We start from the raw sequence: 12474 nt of genomic DNA on the forward strand, positions 1-12474 counted from the left end.
CCTGAAAAATATCTAAAGGAAATAATAGCCAGCTAAGGTTCTGATGAAACCCTTCAATGTTCAAAGAGGTGCCTTTAATTGACTACCGTAAAAGTAGACCAAGTAAGTGGAGCAAATAATTCAAAAGATCAATAAAAGTCATACAAAAGTTGTCAATAATATATTCAAAAGAGCAAATAATTTTTGCATGTAACACAACTTGGTGTTAAAAAGCTAGGTGAATAAAGCTAGTTTAATTTTTAATGTAATACCCATGCTTCGTAAAATAATATATTCCCACCACATGACTAATGTCTAATAGTGATAGATTCATATAGTTAATTCCAATAAAAAATCGGAGATGGCCAATATGCATGCACCTTCTTTTAATGTCTTATCCTTGAGTAATGATATACGGCAAAAAAAAATATGAAAGATTATTTACACTACTTTGATTTGTTCGAAATGCTTTCCCCCCAAAAGATTGTAACATTCTCTTGTAAAAATTATAAATAAATCTCTTCTTATCACTATACGCCTTATAAATAGGCTTCCTGAAAACATTAGTTGTTTTTAATATTATTCTCTCACGCCACAAAAAATCTTATTGTATTACCTTAATCACTTAGAAATATTTAATAAATTGTTTTTATTAGACAAAATTTCTTAAAGAAGTTCAATGGACAAAATCTTTTATGTTTTCTATGGAAAATTCATGTACGTGGTTAGAAAAAAAATAATGAGGTACTTCAAACCAATACAATTTCCTCTCTCATGAAAACTCATCCCACTTGTACCAAAAAGGATATGTCCCCATGGTATAAATTCATATATTATCAACCCATCATTTATTATTAATTATTAATGTGTTATTTATCATTAATTTATAATAAAAAGTATGGGGATGAATAATGATTATGCCATAAATAGTGTAAAAAATTTACATTTACACTACAGGTTCATCAAACTCATTATTTATCATTCAAATTAAAAAAAAATATATACAAATATATATATTACTATTGTCTAAAATTATGTCTCACACTAATAAAAACATGATATGTCAATTAAAAATTTAAATATTTTAATTTTTCTCTTTTTATTTCAAAGTCATTTGTGCGAGACATGATTTGGGACATGGTTTGATAGAGCAGATCCTATCTCATATTAGTTGAAGATATTGTGTCTTTCTCTCTATAAATAAATGCTGGTTATCTACCCTCTATTCCAACAACAACAACAATAACATTACAGAAACACAGTTCAGACATTATTAGGAACAAGAAATGAGGTCCATTCCTGTCACTGTTGCAGCTTTGTGTTATGTAGTGGTTGTGTTTGGAGTACTAAGTTTCTCCTCAAATGCAGAACTTGATCCTTCTTTCTACAAAAATACTTGTCCTAATGTATCTTCCATTGTACGTGAAGTTGTAAGAAATGTTTCCAAAAAAGATCCTCGTATGCTTGCAAGTCTCATCAGGCTTCACTTTCATGACTGTTTTGTTCTGGTATGTATATATATACTTGCTATATTATTATTATTATTATTATTATTATTAAGATTTCTTTTACGACAAATCGTATATCTGACATATGGTATGTCGAATTTGGTACGCGGTAGATATGGTAAATGAGCAAACCATGTAGTTATGTATAGTATACATTGTATTATTTTAATGTTCAATTAATCTTTACTAGAGTTCATAAATCTCATTATGGCCAATTTTTTATGTTTCTTCTATATACTTTGTTGTTTTCATTTTTATCTTCTCTTAACATGAAATAATAACTTGACTATGTTATTGATGCTTGTGGTAGGGGTGTGATGCATCAATTTTGTTGAATAATACTGATACTCCTACCAAGATAGAGAGTGAGCAACAAGCTGCACCAAATGACAACTCAATAAGAGGATTGGATGTTGTGAACCAGATCAAGACAGCAGTTGAAAAGGCTTGTCCTGGTGTAGTTTCTTGTGCTGATATTCTAACCCTTGCAGCTGAAATATCCTCTGTTCTGGTATGCCTCATCCTATGTAACTTAACATTCTACTTCACTAGAGCTAAGCTAACTAATTATTAAGACACAGTTTCTACATGCAATTCCAAACAGATTTTGCATGTGTTTACTGAATATAAAATGAATTTATGTCAGAGATTGTGTTAAATAAGAACTTCAAATTGAATTGATTATTTTAATTCCAGTTATGTTTTAGATAAAACCATTAAATATGCTCACCTAATGGTTTAATTCAATTTGCATTATATACTTAAAGTGGCTTGTGAGTAGTACTTTTAAAGTTTAGGTTCTATTGACCAACATTCTAAAAACATTGTTCAAGGAATTAACACAAGGAATTAACTTTTAAAGTTTTTTTCTATTTTTAATTCCTGAACCAATTTTGTTATTCTCCATGAACTTATGACAGATTATTCAGCAAGTTTATACTTGTGTTCTTCACATACAAGAACATTAATTTAAAAGTCTAAGAAAGTGAACTATGTTTAACTAGAGGTACTCTTATTTTATATTTGATAGGGTGGTGGTCCTGATTGGAAAGTTCCATTAGGAAGAAGGGATGGTGTAACAGCAAGTAGAACCCTTGCTAATCAAAACCTTCCATCTCCTTTTTCTTCTTTGGATAAACTTAAATCTGCTTTTGCTGCTCAAGGCCTCAATACTACTGATCTTGTTGCACTCTCAGGTTTGAAATATTCTCCAAATTGATTGTGCCTAATAAACATGATGCCTATACAAGTTTTATTCTTGATCTAGAGGATCATTGCTAAGACCAATTCATTGAAAACCCAACATCTTATTTTGAAATTTCAAGAATTTGTCTAATAAAATGATACTAGAAGATATCTTAGGAGTAAATGATTAATAATAAATGGTTTGTATTCATATTCAGGTGCTCATACATTTGGCAGAGCTCGTTGTACATTTGTCACTAGTAGATTGTACAATTTCAGCAACAGTGGCAAGCCTGACCCAACTCTTGATACAACTTACTTGCAACAATTACGTGGTCAATGTCCCAATGGTGGATCTGGGAACAACCTCGTCAATTTTGAGTTAACTTCACCTGATACTATCGACAACGACTATTACTCCAACCTTAAGGTTAAAAAAGGGTTGTTGCAGAGTGACCAAGAGTTGTTCTCGACTTCCGGTGCCGATACTATTAGCATTGTGAACACATTTGCTAATAACCAAGATGCTTTCTTTGCAAACTTCAAGGCTTCAATGATAAAAATGGGTAATATTGGAGTGAAAACTGGAAAAGATGGAGAAGTAAGAAAACAATGTAACTTCATTAACAAGAAATCTGCTGAGCTTGATCTAGCAAGTGTGGTCTCAAAAGAATCATCACAAGAGGCTATGGTTAGCTCATTCTAAATGAATTATGTTGATAACACTAGAAATGTTGTGGTTTGGAGGCACTAATTAAGAAGCTATATAGGCATTTTCTTCCCATGTACCTTCATATAGGTGTTTGTTTATGACCTAATATGAGTTTCTAAGATCCTCTTTCTTGTATTGTGAATCAAGTAGTGTTGATCATAATCAATTTCTCACTTTATGTCACTGACTTGCTCTATTTGTGTCCTTCCTCCTATGATAGAGTTTAAACATATTACATATATACTCGATCTATAATGTTATATTGCTTACATTATTTTTATTGATAGTATATGAGTTTTATATATTGTTACTGTATTATCTGACTTTTATGATTGATAATCATTGATTTTTCTAAACATTACATCTTTTTTAAAACATTTTCTGAATACACAAAACCAATTCATTTATAACTCATATCACTTCTCACTTGTTTTAGAAGTAATTATTATATGGTTGAAGACAAATAATTTGAGTCAATTTTTTATTAATGATAATATATTAATAATTTAAAAATAAATAAATTTATTGATAATGATTGACATGTCCTAACTTTAAAGAGAGTGGTGGTTAAAGGTAGGTTATTTAAAACTATAAAGGTGGCAATATTGACTCCATCGTGTTCAGTTTCATGAAAGCTTTTAGTGTTTAAAGGTAGTGACACAATTGAGTGTGCACCAGAAAAGCAAGCAAGTGGAACAAATAATTAAAGAAGACCAATTGGTATTGGGTTCCTATTTGGTACTACACCCTTTATGTACTGGATGTATAGAGAAATTTTTTTATTTCTTATATTATTTAATTTAAATGATAAATAAAAAAATGGACCTTTACTTTTTTTATACAACATGTCAGTAGAGAACTCAAGAGGATCTCAACGAATAGGTCAATATGAGTATATCCATGGGAGAATTTCATTCACATTCTTATGGTTAATTACATATCTCCATAAATTAAGAATAATATCTAAAAAAAATTCTACAGTTACAAATAATAATAAATGATTTTTCTCTTTTGTTTTCTATGTTTCTAAGTCACTTTTCCTTATAAGAATGTCTTTATGCCAGAAGTATTTTTTTGTACTAACAATGATATTTCTTCATTATTTTTTGGTAAGAAACTAATCATTTTTTAGGTTTGTGGCTATCCCTCTCAACAAATATCGCTATCAGGAATCAAACTCTTGACCTTAAGAATCTAGTGGGTCTTACACTACTAGACCAATACCTTGTAGGCAGTGACAAATTTTGACCATAATTTTAGAGGAGCAGGACTATGATTTATACATAAATAACATATGAATTCGTTAGAATATATATAACTTTTAAATGTAAAGTTGAGTTATTTTCTCATGTTTAAATTCCTAAGAAACATGATAAAAAAATTAATATAACAAATCTACGAAGAAATTCCAAATATTCCATTCTTAGAAGAATAAAAATGTGAGCATAAAGTTAGTTTTTCTATCATCTCAAATAGAGAATCAAAATAATGTATGCATGAGATTGATAAAAACATTATTTTAAAAGAAAATTATAAAGAGAAAAATATATAAAGATAAAGATAAAAAATTAAGAGTAACATACATAGAAAATGGAATAACCTCACTAAAATTAATTAATCAAAAAATAGTTCACTAACAAAGAATAAGAACGCCATGAATGAAATTTGATGCAAGAAGCAAACAAATCATAAGTAATCATGTCATGACTTCATAGGCATATGATAATGTGTCTATGGAAAAAACAATTGAAGAAAACTAATTTATAAAGAGTAAATATGACATATCTAAGGTGAATAATAAATGATTTTGAGTTGGAGAATTGTCTAAAGTTATATCAGAGATAGGAAAGGAGAATATATCATGTGATATTAAAGAGAGTGACACTTTATAGAGGGTGAGAGTTTTGAAGAGAATATTGAATTTTTTTCTTGTCCAATCATTAGTGCAGAAGTATTGTTCTTTGGGAGAAAAATGTATGCACTAATAACGTATGAATTTTATATATTGTCACTTTATCATCCACCACTTATATTTAATCTTCATTAATTTTAAAAAAATAATTTAAATGAATGATGAATAATATAGTAAATATGTATAAATATTTATACTGAGTGCATAGATATTACACTCCTATCCTTAAATTTTGTTGTTGAACTTTGAAATATACCCAAAAAATATCTCTATAATAATTTTTTTGAAATATTTCATGGGGCAACTGTCCCCACCTGTGCTAGGGAAGATCCGCCCCTGCTTGTAGGTTACGCAAGAAGTATTCTTAAGATTAAAAATTTCATAGCAACGAACCCTAATGTCAAATGTTTGATTCATGTGAGCGATACTTATTAAGAGGAATATTCACGAACCCAAAAAAAATTAGTTTCTTACCCAAAAAGTTAAGAAATATCTTTAGTAGTACAGGAAAAAAGTGAGCAAAGAAAAATCTTATTTCAATAAAAATGCTATAAGAACATGCATGAAGATACTCAATCAAAATTAGTTTAATACATGCAACACTTATGCTTTGTGGTATATTATACTACCCCACCACATTAATGTACAATAAAGTACTATAAAAAATCTATGATTCTTATGGTAAATCTCAATAAATTTATAATTTTATAATAATATGAAAAACCATGATTGTGCCTTCCACCTGTTATTTGATAATTAATGAATTTCGAGGAGAAATTTGTGTGACAAATTTGCAGTCAACGATGAATGTTAGTGTCTTGATTTTTCAATGGTGTACAATAGCGTATGACGTGATATTTTCATCAACCATTATTTGTCTTGCTATTATAATGTAAAGATTGAATTAAACATTAGTAAGAATTAGAAGTATCAGCTCTGTCATATTCTAATTCGATATAAACTTAGATGGGGACTTGCAGTGACGGATCAAAATTCTTTAGAAAAGTTTTGCTTTCACTTTTTCCTTGTAAATAAAACAATATAAGTATAGTTACATTTTCTTTTATTTTTCTTCAACTTTTTATAACATTTCTATCTCAGATAATGAAGATGATACTATATCTATAGTGACACGGAGGATGAATAAGTGGTAGGTGATCAAAGAAGGGAGGTTACATCTAGGTCTAGAGATAATACATAGACATAAGATAATAACTCATATTATAATAATGGGAGAGATCCACTTACTTTCAGAAGAGTAAATTTTTTAAATTTACTTCTCATCCTAACCATCAATTTTAAGGAAATCTAATGGTTTGAATTAGTGAGTAGATCAAAACCATTAGACGTCCATAAAATTAGTGGATAGGATGATGAGTAAATTTAAAAAAACTTATTATTGGAGTAAGTAGATATCTCCTCTATGATAATTATACAGTGATGTAAAAACCGTATCATAAATCTGATATGGTATAGATGTTGAATCGGCCAAGTATCAAAACCATTCAAAACTGGTGAACCGACCGTAATTTGACTAAACCGGCCGGTTTATACACACTTTTTTTTATAAAAACTTAAAAATCTCATTGCATGGTGACCCCTCTTTCCAACTATTCTTTAATACTTCAAGGCACATGCTTCCAAGATTATACATTTGGTTCCTATAACATTGGTGTGTAATCTCAATGACATTTGTGTAATCTTGGAGTCAACTGTCTGAAGGTAGGATTTGGTGCAAAAATGGAACCTTGATATGAGACAACTTTGACTCATTGATGTTAAGTATTAAAATTCCAAACTTATTTGTTTTGTAGGGTGAGTTATGAACTTATGTCATTTATTTGTATTTTGCATTTGTTAAGTGATACTTTTGGATTGATATATGTTTTGCAATTTAGACATTGAATTTGTTAAAGACTTAAAGTTGTTTGTTTATGTTAATATTGAGTAGATTATGAATATGAATTATAAATTTGAGTATCTACTTATTTGATTTTTTTGTTATAGATTTACATATATATATCCGGTTTAAGCGGCATGCCGTTTAATTACTGAAGCACTGATTGAACCATTATATCAGTATACTAATATCTCATTGGTTTGATAACCGATACAGTTTTAACAACACTCTAATTATATTTAGATTTGTTTAGGATATACCTTGAAGATCTTTTTGAATTGAGATTACTTTGTTTTATTTTTATTTTATGATTTATTTGCTTATTTAATTACAATATTCATATTAATATAAATAGAATTTAATATTATAGCTTTTGTATTACAATATCATCTTATCATTCATATGATCAATACAATCTACTATTTGAACATTCTTTTTTCTCTTTCAATATCTAAACCCACGTTTAAGTCCTAATAAACTTTGTGTAAACTCTTCCAAACTCTCTTTATTGGTCGATAAGGAAGAAAAGTAAATCTGAAAAAAAATTATGGAAACTTTTTATTGTTGGAAATAAATAGTTTAAAATAATATAAAAAAAATAACATATAAATTTGAATATTAATATTAATATGAAGATCCAGTGCAACATTAACAACACAAAAACACAATTCTTAGAACATCAGAAACAAAAGATGGGTTTCATTCATGTCACAGTTGCAGCTCTATGTTGTGTGGTAGTTGTGTTTGTAGGGTTTCCTTTGTCCTCAAATGCAGAGCTTGATCCTTCTTTCTACAAAAATACTTGTCCTAATGTATCTTCAATTGTACGTGAAGTTGTAAGGAATGTTTCAAAATCTGATCCACGTATCTTCACAAGTCTCATTAGGCTTCACTTTCATGACTGTTTTGTTCTGGTATCTATATATATTCTTGCTTATTCAATAATGTTTTTGTCCCACATTTTATTTTAACAACAATGAGACAATATTGCATTTTTCTTTGTAATGTTTGAAATGGAAGTTTGAAATATAGAGAAAATGATGTATACACTAAAATTGTAAGATATTTTTACGCTATCATAGTATCATCTACTATTCATATTTATTATTATTGACTTTTAAATAAAAATATTACAAATGAATAATAGATAATACACTATCCATATATAAATCTTTACATTGTCAATGCATAGATATTTCACTCATAATTTTATTTGTTATAAGAAAAGTAATGGTTGAAATAATTCTTGTTCAAACACACAAAAGACATTCCTTTATGATATTTTAATATTTATATATTGTGAGTATAAATATTTATATACGGATAATATATTATTTACTATTTATTTGGATTATTATTTTTAAGAATAAAAAATATGAATAATAAGTTATGTAGTGATAGTATATAAAATTGTATATTTTTTTCTATTCTTTTAATCTATACATTGTTACACTCTTAGTGACTTTGTTTATAACTCAAACTTTTCAAAATAAGCATATAATACCCTTAATAAATGTAACATTATTTTCTTAATATACCCCTTTTTTTCTATGATCATTAATTTTTTTACTACTTACATGAATCAATAAAGCATGAACATGGAAAATAATAATGAGGCACCATCAAACCTCTTAAAGTAGCAAAAATTCTTTAAATTAAAGATATAAATAGGAACGAAAATAATATATATATATATATATATATATATAGTTGAAGAAAATAAAATTGATAGAAATGAAGTGTTTTTTTATTTATTTGATAGGGAAGAAAATAAGAAAAAAGGGTTCAAAAAATTTAGTCAAACTTATCCCAAAATTCAATGGGGTATAGACTATAGTATAGAACAACAATTAGAAAGTAAATTCAAAACAGAAAAGTAAGCCCATGCTGAAATGTTAAATATTTTGAAGAGTATTATGAAATGTTAAATATTCCTTAGTATTAATTATTATTATAATAATAATAATAATAATTAAAGACTGTTATTATAACTAAATGATTAAAGTAATTATTTATTTTGATCCCTTAAAATTTTTGTCTACACTAATTTTGTCTCTGAAATTTAAAAATCTCAATGCAGTCCAAAAATATTAAATATAAGTCAAATTAGTTATTTTTAACATTTTTTATGATCCTTTATAAATATTATTTTGATTTACGTTATAATCTTTAAATACTAATATGAATTTTACAGGATGAATTTGATCCCGAACAAAACTTATAGGAATAAAAGTCATAAGTTATTATAACTTATTGTCAGTGTTTTGTTCTGCTAAATATTATAACTTATTCTTGTTCCATTTAAAGTTTTGATGAAATCATTTTTGGTTTACCATTAGGGCACTTTGTAAGTAAAGTTATTAAAGGGATCGGAAAAGATCCATGCGCTAAAACATAGCAATTGGTCAAAAACATAAGATTTATTGGGTTTTTAATTAAGTATATTTTGTCTACATCAATTACCACATTTTGGTTTATAGAGTGTCAGACTGACTTATACTGTGGACCAGATAATGCTTGATTATTATGATTATGGTAATTGTCACAATTGCATTGTATAATAATTGTGGTGTAATACCGAGTCATAATGACGTGGTAGTATTAAACTGTAGTACAACTATATATGAGTCATATTGAATTCAAAAATATTTTTATAATTACTAAATAATTTGTTATGTAATGATCGTAATCCGCATAATAGTTGTTAAAGTATTGTTGAGGAGATAGTTAGTTGTTAGATAATTGGTTGTTATTTTACTAATTTTCAATATATAAATCATTGTATTATTTTCTAATTCAATCAATGAGAAATAAAATTTTTATTCTTTCTCTTTCTTTAGTCAACTTTTCCATTTTCCCATTCATCATTCTTTCATACTTATTGATTAATCAAGAAGATTCCTTTAACGGTTCTACCATTTTAACAATAGTTGTCACAATAATTGCAATTGAAACAATGAGTGATACAAAATTGCAATGGTCCTAATTGTCTATGTGATATTTTGTGGACAAGAACTAAGTTAATTTTGCTATACGGTTTGTGGCAGGGGTGTGATGCATCTATTTTGTTGAATAACACAGATACTCCTACCAAGATAGAGAGCGAGCAACAAGATTCTCCAAATAGCAACTTAAGAGGTTTTGATGTTGTGAACCAGATCAAAACAGCAGTTGAAAATGCTTGTCCTGGAATAGTTTCTTGTGCTGATATTCTTACCCTTGCAGCTGAAGTATCATCTGTTTTGGTATCTTCCTCCTTCCTATTCATATGTATCATATTAACATAAATGAAATTCTAAATTGATTTAGCTTATGTGTATTGAATATAAAATGAATTTATGTCAGAGATTATGTTAAAGTAACTTCAAACAGAACTAATCAAGTGTTGTATTTTAGATAAAGGTAATACAAATATACTTTACCCAATGGTTTCATTAAATTTAAATGATATATGTCTAAGGTGGTCTTTTAAAGTTGATAGAAAAAATCATTCAGAAATAAAAGTTATGTTGTTATAATAAATACAAGTTTATATTGATAGGCTGGTGGTCCTAATTGGGAGGTTCCCTTGGGAAGAAGGGATGGTTTAACAGCAAATAGAACCCTTGCTAATCAAAACCTACCTTCTGGTTTGTTCAACCTTACTCAACTTAAATCTGCTTTCGCTGCTCAAGGCCTCAACACTATTGATCTTGTTGCACTCTCAGGTATGAAATATTTTCCAATTAACATTATTGTGTACATGTACTAACAACAACAATGATCATAAATTCATAATGATAATAACAGTAATTACAAATAGATTAATATATAATGCATATGTTATCTTAGTTGGTAGTTGGTAAAGTCTTCCTAGTGAGACCAATTCATTCAAAATTCAACATGCTAGTTAGAATCGTCAATAATTTTTCTAATAAAATTATAGAACATGTTGACGAACTACATGATTAATTATAAATGCTACATTTTCAGGTGCTCATACAATAGGCAAAGCTCATTGTTCATCTATCAATAGTCGATTGTTTAACTTTAGCAATAATGACAAACCTGATCCAACTCTAGACCCAAGTTACCTGCAAACATTGCGCAATACATGCCCTAACAATGGACCTGAGACTAACCTAGCAAACTTCGACCCAACCACACCTGACACATTCGATAATAACTACTACACCAATCTTCAGGATAAAAAAGGGTTGCTACAAAGTGACCAAGCGCTTTTCTCAACATCTGATGCAGATACAATTAGCATTGTCAACACATTTGCTAGTAACCAAGATGCTTTCTATGAGAGCTACAAGGCTTCAATGATAAAAATGGGTAACATTGGAGTTCTAATGGGAAAAAATGGAGAAATCAGAAAACAATGTAATTTCATTAACAAGAAACTTGTTGATCAGCTTGACCTAGCTAGTGTGGTTCCAAAAAAATCATTAGAAGAGGGTATAGTTAGCTCATTCTAAATGAATTAGAGTGATTACATTGAAAATGTTTTGATTTGGAGGCACTAATAATGAATAAAGAAGCTATAGCCAATTTTATGACATGTGCCTGCATCTAGGTATTAGTCTGTTACCTAATGTGTTTGTGGCTTGCTCTTTTTGTTCCCTTCTTCTAATGATAGGGTTATCTAAAGTTAAACATATATACTCAATCTTTTATATTAAATGTTTTTTTTTCGATAAATAAAATTGTATTATAATGAGCACAAGGGGTGCCCACCCAATACAAAAGAGATCAAGACGTCAACTTTGTAGTATGAAGTCCTATACAAGTTTTGGGATCAATGCACCAACTTGCAAAAGAAACAGAATTTTTAGAATTAAAAGAGTTAAACCAAATCCAAGATCTAGTTTGAATTAGATCAATAAGGTTCACATAACTCGGCGCCTTCTCCAAGAAGATCATATCATTTCTCAAAAGCCACACAGACCAGACGACGGCAAACCAAAGCATTCTCCACAATTTTGCACATTTACCACTTCTCAGGGATTCATGATGCTTGAAAGACTCCATAATTGAAGAAGTAGTTACAACATTTGTTTGTAACCAAGAATAAAAGCCCTTCCAAACACTTAAAGCAAAGTCACAAGATATGAATAAGTGATCAATGGATTCAACATGATTATTACATAACTTGCAAACCATGTCATCCATTGTCACAATAACATTCCTTTTAAATAATTCATCCTTTGTTGGGAGCCTTCTTCTCATAAGTTTCCAAACAAAACACTTTTAAACTCTTTACCTATAGGCGATTGTTGATGATTCAATTGAG

General features: G+C 28.7%; 2 protein-coding genes across 2 annotated transcripts; both read left to right on the forward strand.

Annotated features, from left to right (window-relative positions):
- LOC109334652 (peroxidase E5-like) lies at positions 1223-3569 on the forward strand. The gene is made up of 4 exons (XM_019570532.1): positions 1223-1487; positions 1798-1998; positions 2518-2683; positions 2891-3569. The coding sequence occupies exons 1-4, from the start codon at positions 1266-1268 to the stop codon at positions 3376-3378; spliced, it is 1077 nt and encodes a 358-aa protein (XP_019426077.1). The 5' UTR covers positions 1223-1265; the 3' UTR covers positions 3379-3569.
- Positions 7844-11806, forward strand: LOC109334653 (peroxidase A2-like). The gene is made up of 4 exons (XM_019570533.1): positions 7844-8110; positions 10244-10441; positions 10738-10903; positions 11169-11806. Exons 1-4 carry the CDS (start codon positions 7889-7891, stop codon positions 11657-11659), a joined length of 1077 nt encoding a protein of 358 aa, XP_019426078.1. The 5' UTR covers positions 7844-7888; the 3' UTR covers positions 11660-11806.

The sequence above is a fragment of the Lupinus angustifolius genome, chromosome LG19, assembly GCF_001865875.1.
Source record: "Lupinus angustifolius cultivar Tanjil chromosome LG19, LupAngTanjil_v1.0, whole genome shotgun sequence".
NCBI lineage: Eukaryota > Viridiplantae > Streptophyta > Magnoliopsida > Fabales > Fabaceae > Lupinus > Lupinus angustifolius.